Source organism: Chanos chanos, chromosome 12 (genome assembly GCF_902362185.1).
Source record: "Chanos chanos chromosome 12, fChaCha1.1, whole genome shotgun sequence".
NCBI classification, from domain to species: Eukaryota; Metazoa; Chordata; class Actinopteri; order Gonorynchiformes; family Chanidae; genus Chanos; species Chanos chanos.
This window is the reverse complement of record NC_044506.1, coordinates 14874031-14894161: the sequence shown is the minus strand read 5'-3', so window position 1 is coordinate 14894161 and position 20131 is coordinate 14874031. Positions and strand designations below refer to the sequence as shown.

The 20131-nt window shown below is 42.1% G+C and overlaps 3 protein-coding genes across 6 annotated transcripts; 1 reads left to right on the top strand and 2 right to left on the bottom strand.

Annotated features, from left to right (window-relative positions):
- Positions 1-3132: 3132 nt before the first annotated feature.
- On the bottom strand, positions 3133-7712 carry e2f3 (E2F transcription factor 3). Its single transcript, XM_030788859.1, has 7 exons — positions 7437-7712; positions 5134-5236; positions 4725-4944; positions 4306-4464; positions 4017-4131; positions 3645-3771; positions 3133-3437 (listed from the first exon to the last, which is right to left on the bottom strand). The coding sequence occupies exons 1-7, from the start codon at positions 7710-7712 to the stop codon at positions 3133-3135; spliced, it is 1305 nt and encodes a 434-aa protein (XP_030644719.1).
- Positions 7713-8583: 871 nt separating this feature from the next.
- On the bottom strand, positions 8584-11801 carry srfbp1 (serum response factor binding protein 1). 2 transcript variants are annotated; one of them, XM_030788857.1, is made up of 4 exons: positions 11775-11801; positions 11611-11688; positions 10750-11305; positions 8584-10348 (listed from the first exon to the last, which is right to left on the bottom strand). In XM_030788857.1, the coding sequence occupies exons 3-4, from the start codon at positions 11254-11256 to the stop codon at positions 8765-8767; spliced, it is 2091 nt and encodes a 696-aa protein (XP_030644717.1). In that variant the 5' UTR covers positions 11257-11305; positions 11611-11688; positions 11775-11801; the 3' UTR covers positions 8584-8764. The 2 variants fall into 2 exon arrangements, with proteins under 2 accessions (XP_030644717.1, XP_030644718.1); XM_030788858.1 differs by lacking the exon at positions 11775-11801 and having other exon boundaries at positions 11611-11698.
- Positions 11802-12070: 269 nt separating this feature from the next.
- maco1a (macoilin 1a) lies at positions 12071-19042 on the top strand. Of its 3 annotated transcripts, none has more exons than XM_030789026.1 (11): positions 12071-12150; positions 13391-13532; positions 13773-13899; positions 15117-15240; positions 15603-15781; positions 16351-16873; positions 17056-17214; positions 17402-17584; positions 17926-18046; positions 18301-18475; positions 18770-19042. In XM_030789026.1, exons 1-11 carry the CDS (start codon positions 12071-12073, stop codon positions 18970-18972), a joined length of 2016 nt encoding a protein of 671 aa, XP_030644886.1. In that variant the 3' UTR covers positions 18973-19042. The 3 variants fall into 3 exon arrangements, with proteins under 3 accessions (XP_030644886.1, XP_030644885.1, XP_030644887.1); XM_030789025.1 differs by having other exon boundaries at positions 16348-16873; XM_030789027.1 differs by lacking the exons at positions 15603-15781; positions 16351-16873.
- The last annotated feature ends 1089 nt before the right edge of the window (positions 19043-20131 follow it).

Genomic DNA, 20131 nt, shown 5'->3' with positions numbered 1-20131 from the left:
ATGTAAAACATTATGTTGTCTTTACCTGCTCTGAAACAAGAGTGAATTAACCCCACACAATTAACACAATTAACACATGCCTCAGTCCACAACACAGGTGCCTTTGCCAAGACAGACCAAAGACAAAACATACCAGAGCGCTTAAAACCCAGTGATTTAAATAGAAAAAATGAAATTCTGTGATGAAGACGGTAATGACTGGCACGAATGCACTGACAAACCCACAAAATGTTTCATTCCACGGCATTTGCTTTGGAGACACAGCATAACAATGGATTTAGTCATAGAATCTAATGTAGAGCCTGTTTAACTGATCTCTAAGCTATGAAAGCCATTGAGATGAGTCAGTTCACCATTAAAATAGCATTTTGATACATATAGACTGAATGTAGAGGAGGGACAGCCAGCCCCTCTCTGCCTTGTACGACCTGCTGGATTCTACCAATCAAAACGCATAGCCATACAAGAAGCAGCCACGGATTCCACAGGTGACTTGACAGATTGAAAACTCCTCCATTCCAAAGTGGGTTGTGTGACGCAAGAGTGGGTCCTGCCACCAGTCAAAAGTCAAAATCAGCATACAAGTCTCTTACTCAAGCTTAACTTAACGAGACCGGCGTTAGGAAATCTGTTTCGTCAAAATCAACACGACGGGCCAGTTTGACGCCTACAGACTTCAAGAATCAAGAACGCAGATTAACACGTCATACAAAGGTTGAACACTTCTTTATTAAAACACTGTAAACCTATGTACAGTTCACACACAAAATACAAAATATTACCCTCTACACACGCGCGCGAGCACACACACACACACACATATAATATCTGAGTGCACACAGGAGATAAGGATACGGGGATTAAATTAACCCTAATTGAAATATTCTTTTTTTTTTTTTTTTGAAAGCTTTTGTGTTTTGTGAAAACAACATATCCAACTGCAACAAAAAAGGAAGCAATTAAAAACCCGCATTGAGTATTCTCAAGCAATGACAACGCCCGAAAAACATCTTCACACAACAGCACATTTTGCATTGGGGGGAAAAAATTCAATTCCATTTCAAAAAAAAAAAAAAAAAAGCTGATCAGAACAGGGACTAAAACAGGTGAATAGACTGGAGCACAAACATTTAAATTACGGTTTTTGCACTGATCCAAAAAAAAAACAAATCGACTTTCTAAACGTAGTGAACTGTCTGAATATGCCTTGAAAATTAGCTTTATCTATGATACGTAACTGAACTAGGTCAAATTACAATAGCTGAATACAAATAGCGACACACAACAAAAACTCAACCCAGATTAAAAAGATAGATCTAAACTAGGATTAACCCTAATTTAGCTGATAAAACAATGCAAAATTATAGCTTGAATTTCAGTGCATTACGGTACGCAAAAATTAACTACAAAAACATGTCCATCATCCCACATGATGTGATAACACAGATATGAAACTCACTGGCATAGAAAGTGAAAAGGCACCTACAGTCCTCTAATAGTCAATAAAGTCTTGTTAGCAAGCAACATGTAACTACAGAGAAATAAACTTCCAATGGCAGAGTCTGTTTCTCTAAAGTTAAGTACAATTGACATTCCCTGTCAACCATTTACAACAATTTTAAATCACACCAGAGAATTTTAAAACATCCAGCCTGTTTAAAAAAAAAAAAAAAATCATTTCGTCGCAAAGACGCCAAACTATAGCTAATTGGCTAGTCACAGACAGGACATTGCTTTAAAAAAAAACAACACACACACACCACACATTAAGAAACCCTGCGTGGGAGGTAGCGTACCTAAAGCATCAGCTCTCTTAAAGGGAGGCATCAAAATGGCTTTTCACAAACGATTAGTGGCCATTGGGCAGTTTCTTCCTCGTGTTCTGAATGGCTTTCCAACGTTCCTAAAAACGAAACTACACTTGTGCCACTGAAGCCTCTCCTGACTCCATTAAACGAATCAGCTGTCTGAACGTCGTTCCAGACATCTATAATCTCATGTGTGACACGCCGAGGAACACGTCCGCATTAAAAAGAAAAAGAAAAAGAAAGCGGAAAAAAAAGAAGAAGCTAATGATCAAAGGCCGGGGGCCAACTCATCCGACGTAAAGCGAGCACACACGTTGTCTGTATACTCTGCAAAAAAAAAAAAAAAAATTAAATAAATAAAAAGAAGCAGAAAAGAAGAAAAAAAAACTGGCCATGATCTTGCAGCTAACCAAGAGATTATCCTTAAAACCATCAGACATACTGACCCACCACAACCTGGACTTGTCTCGGGCACAGTGTACTGGATAGGAAATGACAGTCTTCGTCTTCGATTTGAGAGATTATCAAGTATGAACTTGGTCCAGCCCTGAGATTAAATGCAACACCTAATTGACTGACATAGTGATTCGTTTTGGAAAATTACCTCACTCCTATCAGATGTCAACTCAGTGAAACGCAGCAATCAAATTCTAACAATGCTCGTGAACGCACAGTGGGGTTTAAGGTTAAAAATGAATGTAGTCAGATGTTTAAAGCATTAAATATTCTCCCAAACAGTGATCAGGCACATATAATTCAGAATGTATGCCGAGAGCACACCAATCAACCACGAGTCAACAGTTTGCGTCCTAGAGTGTGAACCCCCCCCCCCCCCTTCACTTCCAAAGCAGGCTCGGAGGACATCAACCAAACGTCACATCACCGTATTCACACAACATGCTTAAAGAGACACTCATTCCTAATGAGTCTGGGACAAATATTTGCTGGGTATAAACATACCCATTCTCTAAGCACCACAGTTCAGAGTCACCAAGCATCTAATTCACCAACTGAAAACAAGGCAAAGTTTAGCAGTCTTGCATGTATGTGTGATGACTGACAGGCAGGTGGAAATTCAGAGCAAGGAACCAAAAAAAAAAACATCACGCTCCTTCAAAAACCTGCAGATTTAGAGCAACCTGCTTTACCATCACGGGTCCAAGAAAGTCTTAGTGTTGTGCAGTGTCAAACCCACAACAGTGCACCACTTCCCTTTCCTTTAGCATCTTGAGCTTTGCAACTAGCGTAGCCCAGGGTCAAGAACACCTCTCAGCTCAAGGTCACAGCTGTGTCTTCCACAATCGCTTTCAGTTCGTCCTTCCTCTCATACCAAAAGGTCATCCAGAGGCAGCGTGTCAAGGTCATAGGAGTCAAAGAGGTCGCTGATGCCCTGTTCATCGTCCAGGCCTAGCATGTAGTCGTCGCTGAGGAGGGCGGGGGAGAGAGAGACGAAAGGGATCTGGTCTTCTGGTTGTTGGAGGATGCTGGAGAGGGAGGAGGTTAGAGGAGACATGGGAGTCGCGGAGGAGTGTGAGGCGTCTGTCGGGGAGGCGCAGTCATTCCTGTTAACGCTCCCATTGCTGCTGCCATTCACTGTGAGACTGTCCATCGTTCCACCAGCTCCGTTTTCTAGAAAAATCAAACATTTCACAGAAGACTTTTTTTTTTTTAAAGACATACGCTGTGCAGCTAAATGAGTTCATCCTAACTAAGAAATGTTTCATTAGAGTGAGAGAAAATGGAGTAAGCAAACTAACAAGTTCGTCTTATTGCAATTTAGAAGCCAAAGTTAAAATGTCCAACCTTCGGTACTAAGTGGGTGGACATGGTACCCACCTTGTGAGACTTTGAGAAAAGCAGCGTGGTTTCCATTCACATCCAGGCCATTGTGAAAAGGGCTGTCATCCGTGCAGAGAAAAACATCAATGGGGCCTTGGGAGCTGCTTAAATGGACCTGCAAACTCTTCAGGGTACCAACAGAAAACATGGCTTTAATTAACTTTTGTTTTATTTTAAGGAAACACTATTTACCCCTATAACGTATGGTTAATGGAAAAGAAAGACAGTCTAAGAATTTTAAGCCTCTCTTTGAATACATGTTTGGGGAACAGACACATTAGGGATTACAGTCAACATCAAACCCACTTATTTTGGAAATCACCCATTGAGCCAATGGTTGCATCCAGACAGTAAGGAGTATTCTCCTACCTCCTTAGGGTCAGGCACCTCCAGTTTGGTCTCAGATGGAGCTTTGACCGCGATAACGGTTTGGTCTTTCAGGCTTTTGATCCTACGGATGTCCTGATACGTCACATAGGCATACGTGGGCGCGGTTAAAGAAAAGGCAGTTATTACAAACGCTAAATACACATATTAGAACTCGCAGCACACTGGGACTCCACCTTCAGAAACCTTATGACAAGTGTTTGTACCAGCGCTTAAGCATTTGATGGTATCAGTGCAATACCACACATACAGAAGAGGAAGTAAAGGATATTTCTGGTTGTGTAACTCTTCGGTCATCTGCTGGACGCTGTGGGAACAGGTTTTGATGAGCTCATCCAGACGTCTCTCTTCCTGGGTGAGTTCTAGGACCTCTCTGCCCAAACTCTGGTCTGGATGCAGAGGTCCACCCTCTGACGTCAGGCTGCACCCCCTGTTACAGTAACACACAGCAATATCAATCAACATAAACCTGTAATGAGGTTCAACCCACATGCTCAATAATTCAACCCACATGTTCAAATTCCTAAAACGTTTCATCTTTTCTTTTTTCCTCTAAATGTTTGGCAACTTTAAACCGAAACTAACAAGATAAACAAGATGTAAGATGCAAGTTTGTGTCCCTTCATGGACCGCTCAGATATTGGTATCCAATTAAGACATATTCTGGACATGACCAATGCTTTGACTCACATCCACTGAATGTTGTTTTTGGATTTCTTCTTGATGAGGTGCACACCCTCCAGCACGTTGGTGATGTCATAGAGGCGTCTCTTCTGGACCTTGAGAATATCTGCAGCCTGGTTCAGATCCAACACGCCATCAGAGGACTGAGCCAATAACTGGCAGAACTTCTTGGTCAGGAGCCCCAGGGACGTGTCATAACGGGTCTTCTCAGGAGGAGTTTTAGGAGCTGTGACGGGAGATGACAAGTTTCTCAGCGTTATGATAATTGTTCATCTACTCAGACATGTGTCACCTGGAACTGTTATACAACTGAACCAAGTTTGAACAACTTCTCATCTCTGTGAGTCCACAATACCCATTCAAAACATTTTATTGCAATTTAGTGCAATTCGCTACAAAATTCTGCATCATTTACCTTTTGGGCTCTTCAGACTGAGAGCTGCCTTCTGTCCTCTGCCTGTCTTGGCCGGTTCACTGTACTGGTGGTCTGTGATGTCCAGCTCCAAACGGCGTTTGGCCTGCAGGGAAGAGAACAGCAAAGCTTCGCAAAAAGAAATAACCCTTTCAGAGCACTGGAGACCAAGAATTAAGTCACTGATCCTCGTTTTACCACTGATTCATTTTACAGCTTAATGTCGGTCTAGCTTTAGACTAACATGTTTTGTTAGCCTCATTATGGTTTTGGTAATCAGTTTCATACAGGACCTTTGCTGGACAAGTACATTATTATTATTCTATCAGTTGGGTCTTGACCGACATACTTCTGGAGGAACTGGTCTAATCAATGATTGGACACGCTCAGACATCCCAAATTCCTCAAATGGCATGTTTGAGAGAAAAAAAGAAAGAAAGAAAAATTTAAGCATGAAAATTAGCTCTGCTCAAAATCGCTTTAAAAAGGTTCTGTCTTTGTTTTGAGCATCAATAATGAATATTTAAGTTGCTCCACAAACTAAAGATGAATTTTTTGGCTTGTGAAACAATGTGGCATGATGCGTTTTGACATGTAATATGAATATCTGCACAACAGCTGAGCCTAATTAGTAAATACTGTCTGTAGCTTGACCCAGTTGTCAATATTACGGGAAACACGACAGCACCCACAACCTGACACCATTTTACATGGGCGTACAGCATGGTACCACTGAAAAGAAACAAAACAAAACTGGTCCAAAGTAGCAAGTCCAAAATAGTGTGCTGCACATACCAAGGCTTAATACTGTCTATAAATATTGCATGTGCGTAAATGTTGTATAACAATATATGTAATGACTATGTAATGAAAATGTATCAAAATGACTTTGGACAGTAGCTAATGAAGCAAAACAGACAGCCAAAATGGCTACCTCCTCACAAGTTTATCAGACTGTTCACACCCTCAAACCTCTGACTCCTTCAAATGATGAGGAAATGTCACTACTAGATAGCAGAAAAGACAGAGGGAAGACCCACATGTGGTGTACTTTGTATCTTTAGTTAAACAGCTGGTTAAGTTGATAAGTCTTTATGCTTTGACCCTTCAAAAACTCTTTCAATAAAGTCACTCAATTCAGAAATCCTCATCACTCAAACAGCACAAGCCAATTTTAAAAACAAATACTTGTTTGGTTTTATGGTCACGTTAGGAATGTCTCTGGGTGTGTATGAGAGATACTGTAGGCATACAACTAAATATGGTTCGTTGTTTGTTGCCCAGCATAGAAATAAAGACGTGGGCCTAGCATTTTCAGGGACTTTGTGAAGCCTACCAATCGAACTCAATTTATTGTTCAACTACAAGAGCAACATGTTAGCACCGAGTCAATCTACGTAGGACCAGTTTCATGGTCCCTTTTAAACCGACCGTAATTGAGTTCTGAGAGACACAGCTGCAGGAGACTAAGTGCTTTTCTGAAGTGAACAATTTTCAACCCGAGAGGAACCGCAATAGGTTAAATTAAGACACTTTAGCGTAACTGTAGTATCCCGGAGGTGCCTTCGAGGCACCAAAGCCATCCCATCCCCCATCAGAACATAACTAGGCCCAGAATTTCGTTTGTTTACAAGCAGTCTATCAAACAGCAAGCTTGCCGTCGTAAAGATAAATAAACTTAACTTAGATACCTGAGCGACATGTGCATTTGTATTTGAGCCAATGACGAGTGCATTGTTTGTATCCTTCATTGCGCCTAAAAGATCAAACTTAAGCGAGCTATTAAAACAGTCGATAAACCAATATATAATTTGTTGCGTGATGAGAACAATGTCGTTCTTTGCAACTGTTCCTTGATATGTACGACTCTTTGGGGGTTTCATGACGGTGCAAGCAAACTTTGTTTGTACTTCAGCTAACCAGCTAAGTTTCTTAGCTCGGTAACTGTAAACTAGCTTCAGAGATTCCAAGCTAGTTGTTAGAAAAAGAGTACCTCGCTAAAAGCCCAGCTAACTTAACTTGGCGACAAATATCACATCTACTGCAAACGACACAAAAGATAAAGCAACACAGACTTGACAGAAAACGGGCACGTACAACATTGCAATGATGTTTTGCAAAACTGCAGATCTGGCCTTGCTGTTGCATTACTCTAACAAGAGACGGTGAGCTAACTGTAGCCATGACAGCTTGGAGTAGCTAACTGGTAGTTGCTCGCTAATTCGCTATTTGTTCGTTCTCACACTTGAAATGGGATAAACCCAAGTGTTTTCATATTGCACCACTTAAAAATATAAATAAATTACCGGAGGTCGTCCTAAAGCGGGTCGCTGTCCTGTTCCGTTAGTTGACCCTTGTAGTGGGGTTGTATACAAGCAGCCAGCCGAAGAATCGGGAACACAGACATTAGATGGCTGTGTGGCACAAGACGGTGGTGTAATAATCTGAATATAATTTGCAGACGAGTAATTTGCGGCGAGGCGGTCAGGGAATGAAGTCAAAACTATATTTTTGTCAAGGGAAGAGCCTCCAACCCTTGATAAGATCACTTTGTCCGGGAATGAGGAACCCCCTTTTCTCATCTTCAGAGGCTTGGGCTCCCTTTGTCCCTCCTTTACTTTGGAGATATTTTTCTACAAGTTCCACGACAGGAAATCTAAAATAATCATGAGCGGTGTTGGAGCACAGTCTTACGAACTAATTTCTATCAAATTCGTAAAATATTAACTTCTTAAATCGGCAGATGTAAAAGATTTAAAACTGTCGCGAACTCTCCCTCCTCTGCGTGAAAAATGGCTCCAGGAAGCTGACAATGAATGAAGGGATACCGTTTACGCGCGAAAGGCCCTCCCGCGAAACTCAGATTTCCCGGGAACTTTTCAAACAAGATTTGCATACTCAGTGTTATTGGCCAATACTATTTCAGCCACCGCCCACATCATGTGACGTTTTCGTAGTCAAACCAATGCGGGACAACAACAGAAAAAAGGGGCCGGAAAACTTCGAGCTTCAGTAAACAATCACAGAGGTTCTGTATTAACAATAAAAGGAAATTTAAAAATAGAGCATAAATGATGTAGCATGGTTACTGTGAAAGAAACACGTCTGGCAGCAATTTACTTTATCAAAAATATGTGATAGGACTAATATTACACACGTACAAAATGAAGCCCAGTTGTTGAGAAAACTTCGATAATAGTGATCTGCTACTGAAAATTTCCTTTAGCTCTGGACTATGCTTAATCGTCTATAAATGTGTAGATTTGCCATCAACAGCAACAAGAATTACTAGACATGGTTATGGTTTATTTTGGGTAAGAGGGAACCTCATAAAAAGAGAAACATTTCATGTACATGGCAAGTCTCGGTCGACGTCACAATTCAATTCTTTTTTTATCAACTTTCAATTTTTTTTTTTTAAACAACATTTTGAAAAAGTAAGAGAAAGAATATTTTGAAAACACACAGTGGTACAGAGAGAAATAACATGCAGCAATGCTTGGTGGTCACCTGGTACCACATGTAAATTCATTTGTACAACTCTGATCTTATGATGAACAATCCTTTATGACTCATGCGACTGATGCGCATTTTCATACAAATCCCTGATACCAGGGGGTGTTAGTCTCTCAAGTTAATCGTCATCATCATCAAACTTGATCTTTTTTCCTTGGAAAGCTGTGATCTGGCTCTGTTGCTCTTTCCTCTTTCTGCTGGCTTCCCATGAGGGATGGAGAGCCTGGGACTGCTGTGGGCGATGGGGAGGGTTAGGGATCTTTCCAGGTGGAACTCGGTGCTGCTGTTGCCTTTCAAAAGTCGGCCTGCCTCTCCCTGCTCCCACAGGGCCTCTTTCCCTGTGTCCTGAACTACTTGGTCCATAGGTTTGGCTGTGGAAGGTTGATGGTGATGGTTTTTTATCAGGACCAGGGCCTCTGTTTTTGTACCAGGAGGCTTTTGCATCTCCATCTGGATGACTTTTTTGGTTCTGGAAGCGAGATGCTTTTGGACCTCCTTTGCTGAAGCCTCGCTGTGGTTTTTGAGGACCACTGTTAGTTCTGGACAGACTGGAACAGAAGACTGACTTTAATTTGGATGGTTTAAAGTCCTGTGGTGTGTCTTCATCCTCTTCTTCATCCTCCATTTTGGAAGCCTTTTTTACTTCACCCCTTTTCTCCTCGTTTGGGCCTGAATCTGATTTCTTCTTCTTCTTCTTGAATTTGCTCACTTTGCCAAGAAAGAAGTCATCTTCATCGCTTTCCTCAGACTGGGATGACTGTTTGCGAAAACGTTCTTCTGTGCTGTCATCAAAGTATTCCTTCTCTTCCTCATCACCAGAGGACTCCAAATCACTCTCTTCCTCTAGATTCCTATCCTTATTTTCAGGATTCTTGGTTTCGGGTTTGTCGTCTTCTCTTTTCTGGAGGGCAGTTTTCTCCTGAACTTGTTTCTTTGCTGGTGCTTCTTTTTTGTTTGTAAGCAGCTCTTCAGCCCCGTCTACTTTCAGGGCAGTTTCAGGTCGGTTTCCCTGTTTTACAGGAGTCACTAAGGCCGTTTGATTTTTAATCTCTGATTGAGTGGTACCTTCTTTTATCAATGATAATTCCTTAACAACAGTATTTGTCTCTTTTGTTTGTTCAGCAATAGAGGACTTCTGCATCTCTTCAGAGTGGTGACTATCCTGTTCCTCATCCTCTTTCCCTCTCTCATCATCTTCATCACCCTCCTCGTTTTCCGTCTCGGAACTGTCATCATCCTCATCTGCTACCTCCTCATCATTACCTTCATCCTTTAACTGCAGACTGACCTCTTCTTCCCCTTCCCTCTTTTGTTCAGCCTCCCCAGATTTTCTCCTCTCCTTTCCAATGGCCTCCTTAACATTCTGCAGTTTACTGACAAATTGTGGGTGAGTAGCAATTCGTGCAGTAACTCGCTCCAGTGGACTAGCATCTGGGTCCTGGAGCACCTTCACTAGATCGATGGCTTCATCAAGGGCAGTTTTAGTTACACAGTCTGGTTTGATTGTCCTCAAAATTTGTATCTCTTCCTGGAGCCTTTTTACTGGAGCCTGGTTTTCCTTCTCCACAGGTTCTTTACCTTTCTTCTCTTTTAAAACAGCAACCTGAGCGGTGAGCTTTTGGATCAGCAGTATGCACAGCCTCTTAACAGGTTTCCTCATCCTTACCACTTCCTCTGGTATGTTCTCTCTCTCTGTTGACACCTGGAGGAAAATTTCATCTCATTAGTAAAATATGTATAACAAAATTAGTTTGCCAGTTTTAGATGCATTAATTACAAATAACATGATGAACAAAAAACTATATATTACTGGTAAACATTACTGACTCTATTACATGGGAAGATTCTATATTCATGATGATATATTGTTAGATCTCTTCTACTCAGTACAAATGCACTTCTTGCAAGCCGCACTTCCTTACGGTTACACTTGTCAAAGGTGTAGTCATTTTAACTTGTGCCCCAAATATATAACCAGCCTGTTATCAAGCACTCTTTAAATGCTGTGGGTCCAAGTATATGAATAATTACAATCTTCCCATGCAAAAAAACAAAGTGAAAGCAAACAAGTAATCATAAACAGAACAGTCTGCGTGCACTCACCTTTTCTACCGATGTGCCCTCCTTTACTTTTTCTCCTCCCTCACCATCGCTGACCTTAGGCAGTTCAACTTGCTGTTCAGTAGAGCCCCCACATTCCTTTTCCCCTTTTTTCTCAGTCTCTACAGTGTTTATCCTTTCATCTTTAAAGGCTTTGACGGCATCCTTTAAACTCTGTATCTTTTTGCTGAACTGCGGGTGTGTGGCAATTCGAGCGACGGCCCGTTCTGAAATGCTAGCGTCTTTGTTCTGAACGACTTTTTCAAAACTGATGTCCTTCTGGAGCGCGGTTTTGGTGACGGTGTCGGGTGATAGTATCTTTAACTCGTGGATCTCCTCCAGAAATCTCGACACTCTTCTCTGGTTCCTCTGAAGATCAGCTTCGCTCCCTTTCTTTTTCTTCAGCGCGGCAATTTGACGAGTGAGCTTCCTGATGACAAGCGTCCTCACCCTCTTCACCTCTGCCCTCATCTTCACCACTTCATTGTTGAGGTTCAGTACAGCTGGCATCTTTCTGGGCTCTTTCACTTCTTTGCTTGTAGCCAATACAAATGATAAGCTGAGAGAAGAGATTAGAGATGAAAACAACATTAAGCATGTTAAAAAAAAAAAAAACACTGTCAAATTCAAATGTAAAACGCTTAGGCCAGGTTAATTGTATACATTCAATTTAAACGACAAAATCTGAACTGATTGTGCCATGTACTCAAAGCTATCTTGCTTAGCTTTGTAATACAAAGGATGCAGTTTTACTAACAAGCCATTAAAATGACAAGCAACACATTCCCACTTAAAAATACAGCTAAAGCGTCTGGCATTTTATATTCTAAGAAAACACCATCAAGGATTTAGTCTGCGTCTCACCGAACTTCAGTTTTAAGCGTGGCAGAGACAGCATGGACATGAAGTGGATGCGCTTCGGTATGGACAATACCATTAACGCTGATAGAAAAAAAAGACAGGTTTGTCGGTACCTTGCTACACGTATATACTTAGAAGCAGTACATTAAGTAATTTCGAAAACTTACCGTCAAATTATAAACTTTTAAATGAGAGTAACATCACACTCTCCTACAACGCCGCCATCTTGCTCCTCTAACGTGACAGCGTAAGTGTGACGTAAGAACGTCTTGGCGTTGGGAAACGTCTGAAATAAAAAGGGGAGGGCCTTCGACAGAGTGTTTTTATTTATTTCTTTGTTTCTTGTCGAGGATAACAATAACGTCCGTGCATTTGGGAAGCAATGCACATCAGTGTTAAATCTCTAACATAATTTCTCCTTCATACAACAGGAATATATCATAACCGAATCGAAAGGGAGAGAATGAAGCGGCGCAATGCGGACTGCAGCAAACTCCGTCGCCCGTTAAAACGGAACCGAATTACCGAGGGTATTCATAGCAGGTACGACGAATGAAGCTTTGAGCGACTTATCACGCCGTAATGGCGTCTATTTGTTGGATATGGGTAGCACTTAGCTCTAATTGTCTGCCTAGTCCCTGCTCTCTCACAGCTGTCACACAGTCAAATGTGACAATATTGCTGAAGGTAGCAAGCTAGCTCGCTAGCAAGTGGATGCTTAGCTTACTAGCTAGTTTGAGTCCTTTTCACTCCATAGTAATGGGCCTCAGCATTAGCCACTACCCCCTGAAAGCTGTTTCTATATGCTGTATCAAATCATGCAAAAAACGTGCTAGTTTCGACAACACAGCATAGTGAATAGTTTTTATAGTGAAGTGCCATGGCGTCAGGCGCTCAAAAATTGTCTTTAATGCCCGGCTTGACGTTACTTGTTTGCAGGCAAGCTAATATGTCATGTTTATCCTTCAGCCAACTTGGCCAATTGCCTTAGCCATTAATAGCTGGTGTCCTGGTCAAAGCGGGAGAGCCAGCTATTAGTATCAGTTCAGAAACATTAAATTTAATCGTGTGTAGCTACCTCCATCGAAATCTTATTGCTCAAGCATGAAAGTACAGAATAGTGGAGCGACTGTCAACGTGTCAAACGTGTCAGCTGCCTTCCTCTCCTAAGCTCTCAACCCAAAAGAGTGTCCAGATAGGGTACGATACGGTCCCTTTTGCACTTGTGGTCGATTTTAGGGATAGTCTAATTGTTGTAATACATTCTTTAAACAATGCTTTCGTTAGTTTGGAAGTCTGTCACTTTCTTTGTGGGAAAGTGTTGAAAATAACATGCACAGGCATGTGTCTGAAATGCACAGCTTCAAAGTTGCTGAGTAGCATTTAAGGTGTGATTTGCTCTCCAGCTTGAATGAGATGGGCACAGCTCAGAATTCGTGGTTTTCTTGATAAATTGAAGACCATACAGGATGTAGCACTTTTGAACGACTTAATTAAAATCTCAATCCAGCCGTTCTTTATATGAAACTTCAAACTCAATGCCTGTCTTATAACATGACAGTACTGTTTGCTGGGCTGATTTACCTATCAGAAAATATTTGGTTACTCTACATACAATGAAGACATCCAGGCACATAGGTTGTAGGCTGTTTACTTTTGATCATTTTATTGTTTGTGCTTTGGGCATGCACTCACAGTGACTCAGAGAGTTTGATTTTAGGCAGTCTCCCACGATTCCACTTTTAATATCTCTTTTTCCTTCCACATCCCTCATCTTTTGTAGTACCTTCCTTTACCTGAAATTCCTGGTGGTGTGGGCACTGGTGCTGCTGGCAGACTTTGTCCTGGAGTTCAGGTTTGAGTATCTCTGGCCGTTTTGGCTCTTCATCCGGAGCGTGTACGACTCCTTCAGATACCAGGGGCTGGTGAGTGTCTTCGTCTGACATTACACGTGCACGATACATTTAAAAAAAAAAATCCAATCTCACTAGTGTGACTTTTACCTCAGTGTTCCAACAAATCGTGTTCCTTACCTAATTCACATACTCCTGTTCCCTTGAACACTCTTATTCAGTTTGACACGGTAATTGTAACGTAGAGATGGATGAAAAACAGTTGAGTGCGACGTTGCTAACTTAATTTCTCTCTCTGCCTCTGTCTTGCAGGCGTTCTCTGTGTTTTTTGTATGTGTTGCATTCACATCAGATATCATATGCCTGCTCTTCATCCCAGTGCAGTGGCTCTTCTTTGCTGCCAGCACATACGTTTGGGTGCAGTATGTGTGGCACACAGGTGAGATCAAATATGTTATCAGACAGCAAGTTACTGCTTTTAAATTCACTGTTTAGTTAGAACTTGTCTCTAATTGGACTCCACACATTTCTTAGAGATGCATGAATGCTGTGCACAATCAGGAAAATATCCCCACTTACTTAACTGTTTATCTGCAATATGAGTTTATTAATGACTTGATCAGTTTTTGCTCTGAGCTCACTTATTTGCCTGTTGACGTGGCAGATGTTGATCTGCATGGAAAACCTCTTGAGTATGTTCCCTTTTGGCCATCCATTTGTACCCTTTTGGGGTTATTGTGTTGATGCCCAATAACCACTAGCATATGCCATCATGTTAAGAAACACGCTTTACCTTAAATGACCAAATGAAAATGTTATAATGAAATATGTCCATCATCCTGATTCACACAAGGAGAAAGCTTTGATATGGAATCTACCGGAATCTTCCGTGTTCATTATTAAATATTTAACGCACCTATATATTTAAACTCGGCTAAAAAGGCTCATAATGAAATACGATTTTTCTAAATGTTTAATTGATGAAGAGGAGATGGATTTGAAAAAACGGCCCTGTCAGAGTGTATCATTATTTTCTGCTATGGGTGACTTTGTGATGGCAGAGAAGGGAGAGTAATGGATTACTGACAATGAGTGAGAGTCTTCAGCAAGCAGGTAGGCTCAGTGTGCCCAGGGCCACAGCAGAGATAGCCACTGCTGATGAACCAAAGAAAGCATGTCCCAACAAGACTGAGTGAGAACACCCTACTGGTAGTGCAGGCGAGTAGCCTCCGGCTGTGTTAGCAACTATCAACTTGTTCTGAAACCTTGATGAAAGCCTGTGTGGAAAATATATGGTTCGGTCAGACGCGTTCATCACATGAACAACTGAAATGTTTCGTTCCAGTCAACTCTGAGAAGATCCATCATTCACATGTTGTCAGTACATGCTAATAAATTAGAGCTTAAATATAAGCTCCTCCCCTTAGTCTTAAGCAGCCAATCTTTAATGTGAAATTGTCTCTGTTCTCTGATTGAAGACCAGTCTGGCTCTGTGCTGACTCTCTTCAAATGACATCCTTCCTAAATCAGCCAGCTGCTTGTGCATTCTTCTTTGGGTCATCTCGGTTTTCACAACAGTCATTCTTGCATGAACCTTATTGTTGTTCTCTTTTGTTTTTCCATAATTGAAAGATTTGTACACCTGTCTGTCCACAGAAAGAGGAGTATGTCTGCCCACTGTCTCTCTGTGGATACTCTTTGTTTATATTGAAGCGGCCATTCGTTTTAAAGACTTGAAGAATTTCCATGTCGACCTGTGCCGTCCATTTGCTGCTCACTGGTGAGGCTTCACACCATAATGTAGCACACTGACTTACACTTCCTTTTGCATACGTAAGACACACCTGTATTTCTATTAGACATGACTTTACTGGTGACTGTATCTGAACTTAAACAATGTGATTGTATGAGGAGCTTCTCTCAATATTGGAATCCCTTATATACATACATATATAAATACATGTTGTTGTAGTGGTCCTTAAACTATAATACTCCTGTAAACACAATGGCATTTGATGATACCATAGCATTACTAGTACTTCTTAAAAACTGACCCTTACTAACAATGTTATCTCTTTGCATCGGTAGTCAGTAATCTAAGTTTATTATCTGTCTCTGTGTCTATGTGTGTGTGTGTGTCAGCATTGGCTATCCAGTGGTAACGCTGGGCTTTGGTTTTAAGAGCTATGTGAGCTATAAGATGCGTCTGCGGAAGCAGAAGGAGGTGCAGAAGGAGAATGAGTTCTACATGCAGCTCCTACAGCAGGCCCTGCCACCAGAGCAACAGATGCTCCAGAGACAGGAGCGGGAGGCCGAGGAAGGTCAGCCAATCAGGAGTGAGAGTCATGGCGCGATCTCTCTCTCACTCTCTCTGCGTCCCTCTCTCTCTCTCACTCTTTCTGTGTGTGTGTGTCTCTCTCTCTCTCTCTCTGCTGATTTTGTAAACCCCAACATCTGCACACTCTCCTGTCTCAAGTCATGAAAACGAACTGTTATCATGTATTTTGCACAGGTCCATTTGTTTGATCAAGTTACTTTGTGTTAATTAACCACTGAATCCAAGATTTGCTTATTTTTTTTATGTCTCTTTGAAATGCAATGGAGCTCATATTGGAGCACATCATACAAATTACATGAGGTTAGAGGTTTTATCTTGCCATCAGATGTCCCTCCACCTTTTGTGGTTGGACCACAAAACCAGTAATAGGCTGCAAAGCATACACATTTTCCTTTTGCTCGCCGAGGGCAACATAACAAGTGGGGGGGGGGGGGGACAGTTTTTAGATGGAGCATACTGTTTGGTAGCTGCATGGTTAGCAGGTTTTTTTCTTTCACTCTGACCCCTTTACGATGTCTTTCATTTCCGTTTTGCCTCACTGTTCTGCAGCAGCCCCAGCCAAAAGCCTGTCCGAGGCAGACTCAACACTTGTGGCACAGAACGGCACTCCGGCCACCAAGAAACTACCCATCTCTCTGCCTGAGCTGGAGTATAGAGATAAGGCTAAGGAAAGTGGCAAGGATAAAGAGGCCAAAAAACAGCACAGCATAGGAATAAACAACAACATCTTACAGACTGTGGACTCTAAACTGCAGGAAATTGAATATATGGAAAATCACCTGAACAGTAAGAGACTGAACAACGAGTTAGGTGGCAGCGCTGAGAACCTTCTCCTCAAAGAGGAGGCGGGCAGTGGAGCCGTAGGACCCGCCTCCTCCAAAAACTACAAAAACTCCTCGCCTCGCAGTCACAGCTCCACCAATGGCAGCGTGCCCTCTTCCTCTTCCACGTCCTCATCATCCAATAAGAACGAAAAGAAGCAGAAGAGCGCAGGGAAAAACCCTGCACTCCACAGAGATCTCATGGAAAACTGTATACCCAATAACCAGCTCAGTAAGCCGGACGCATTAGTGCGGTAAGAGCCCTCCTGGTTCCTAAGTCTTTTATTCTGATACCTCAAATCTCCTCCAGACTTAGTTTGAGATGAGCAAAATTTCGACTGCAGTGCGCCCTCTGCTCTCTGGCCATACTGTGTTTCAGCGCAGTAAACTTTCTTTTTCTTTTCTGTGTCTTTCTCTCTCTCTCTGTCTGCCTCAGGCTGGAGCAGGACATAAAGAAGCTGAAGGCAGACCTGCAGGCCAGCCGTCAGGTGGAGCAGGACCTGCGCAGTCAGATCAGCTCTCTCAGCAGCGCGGAGAGAAGCATGCGCTCAGAGCTGGGCCAGCTCCGCCAGGAGAACGAACTGCTGCAGAACAAGTGAGGAAACCCCACAGTCTCACACACTCACAATGTCCATCTCGAGGCCTCACGAGCGCATGCGGAGTCGCTCTACCGAAAGCTAAGCTTTGCGTATGAATTGAAATTTGGCTGTGTGCTCTCGTTTGGGTCACTTGTTTTGTTGTGTGTTTCGCACGCTTTGTTTTTTTACGTACGTGTCTGTCAGGCTTCACAACGCTGTGCAGGCCAAGCAGAAGGACAAGCAAACAATAGTTCAGCTGGAGAAGCGTCTGAAGGCAGAGCAGGAGGCCAGAGCAGCTGCGGAGAAACAGCTGGCCGACGAGAAGAAGAGGAAGAAGATGGAGGAGGCCACAGCAGCGCGTGCCGTCGCTCTAGCCGCAGCCTCCAGGTAAACCACACACACACACACACACAGACAGACAGACAGACAGACAGAGTCACAGTTTCTCACAGATGAGGAAGCAAATGGAGGCTGCACATTCGAGCTAAATTGCTGTTATCGTAACCACATCTGAAACCACAAACATGACACATCATAGCTGTAGTTTTACACAAAATTGCAAGACTTCCCTCACAGCAGCACTTGCTGTTACTGCTCATTACAAAATCAAACCGTTCACAGAGGCACACAGAGGAGTGGATACAGAGGAGCTTGCCAGTGAACTTCATACGTATGTGTCTGTAAATAGATGAACTTTTTTTTTTCTCTCTCTCTCTGTCACCCTGTAGAGGAGAGTGCACAGACTCTCTTAGAGGACGTATAAGAGAGCTGGAGTCAGAGTGCAAAAAGCTTACCATCGACATGAAGCTTAAAGAGGAGCAGATCCGAGAGCTGGAGGTCAAAGCGCAGGTGAGTCCCTGCATGGGCGCGCTGCCAATTCACCACACTCATTATCTGAGTTTTATAAGGAATTCCAAACACCTTTGGAAAAACGCCGTCCAGTTATGGAATCTTACTCTTTAAGGAGGTCTTTTTCGTCTTGTTTCCTTAAGCATTTATAGGTAAGACACTGCTAAATGCTGCTCTGCTGTAAATGTTTTTACCACAGTACGCCTTGATTTGGGTTCTTATCTCCCTCTTCCCCTCCTCTGTTTGTGTTGCAGGAGTTGCGTAAATATAAGGAGAATGAGAAGGACACAGAGGTTCTGATGTCAGCGTTGTCAGCCATGCAGGATAAAACCCAGCACCTGGAGAACAGCCTCAGTGCTGAGACCCGGATCAAGCTGGACCTCTTCTCTGCACTGGGAGATGCCAAGAGGCAGCTTGAGATTGCCCAAGGTCCGCTTCTCTCTCCGCTACACCACAACATGCTCTAACAGAGCCTCGTACCACAGGAGTCATGCTGACTGAGTCATATTCTTTCTTTCCCTTTCCCTTTCATTTCAGTTCATTCACTCACTCTCTCTCTCTCTCTCTCTCTCTCTCTCATTCATTCTCATCTGTCACTCATATAAAGGAGCTCTCAGTGTACATCTTTCTCACACATGTGCCTGCTCTTCATGGCAAAAGTGAAACTGTCTCGTATTTCTAACCGTCTGTGTGTGTCTGTGTGCTTTGCGTTCCTCTGAGCAGGTCAGATCCTGCAGAAGGAGCAGGAGATTAAGGAGCTGAAGCAGAAGATAGCCGAGGTCATGGCAGTCATGCCCAGCATTGCCTACTCCACCGATGCCAACACCATGGCCCCCGTTACCCCGCACTACTCCTCCAAATTCATGGACACCAGTCCCTCCAGCCTGGACCCCAACGCCTCCGTCTACCAACCGCTCAAAAAGTGAATGCTCACATCCTGCTCTCTGTCTCTCCCTCCATTTCATTCACTTCATTTGGCCAAGTTCAGTGTGTGTACCTGCGGACGACGAGGGAGTGGTTTTTTTTTTTTTGGTTTTTTTTTCTCTTTTCTTTTTTTTTTCTTTAAGCTCCCTCTTATCGAGCAGTAAATAGTATGACTTTATTTGTTGTTGATAAAACACAAAGGAAAAGATAACAAAAAAAAGGGACGTCATATTGACTGGGATTGCCCTGTTTGTTTTTATTAATGTGTTTAAAAAAAAAAAGAAAAAAAGAAACAAAAAAAGCTCAGTGTGAAATCTTCTCTCGGTTGACGTATTAATAGCCTGTTGGTTTTTTTTTTGTTTGTTTGTTTTTTTTTCCCTTGTTTTGGGGAGGGTCTTTGTTAAGACCAGTCGGATTGGCACCTCTCTCTTCACTTTTGTGTCATGCAAGGATTTTAGGCACCTGAGATGGTGGCATGTCTCTCTTTTGTTTTTTGTTGTTTTTTTTTTTTTTGTTTTTTTTAAACTTGCATAGTAAAACAGTCCCATCTGTGAGTTCTATGAATGTAAAAGAAAAAAAAAAACAAACAAAAAAAAAAACCACATATGTTATAATTGATGCTTTGGTTCTGTCATTACGATGAAAAAAAAAAAGAGTATTTGAAATTGAAGCTGCGATTGACTGTCTGAATGAGCTCATTTCTGTCAATTTATGACCATAGTATTGTATGTTTCTCTTTGAAAGAAATGCATTTTATTGCAGATGGAGAAAACATGTTTTGCAACTCTTTTTTTTTATATATATATGAAATTTACCTTTTGAGATCCTCCTCACCCCCAACACGTCTCTTGCCCCCCGACGTTTGAAAAACACATACTGTAGTTTAGAAAGAACAGATCTCAGTGGTATTCATTTACAAAACCCTGCATCCATATTTGGGAATGTCACTTTCTTGTAAATGTAAGTCTTTATTACTGGACCAAATTGATTAGGATTTAGTTGATGAAAAACAAAAAATGCTGATCATGCTGATGTCTTAGGTAACTGATATTTCCAGTTGTCCTGTTACACAGTGCCTTGAGATACCTTTTGTTAAAACACACAAACACACACACACACACACTCATACATACACATACAAACAAACTCCTCCTATTTGAT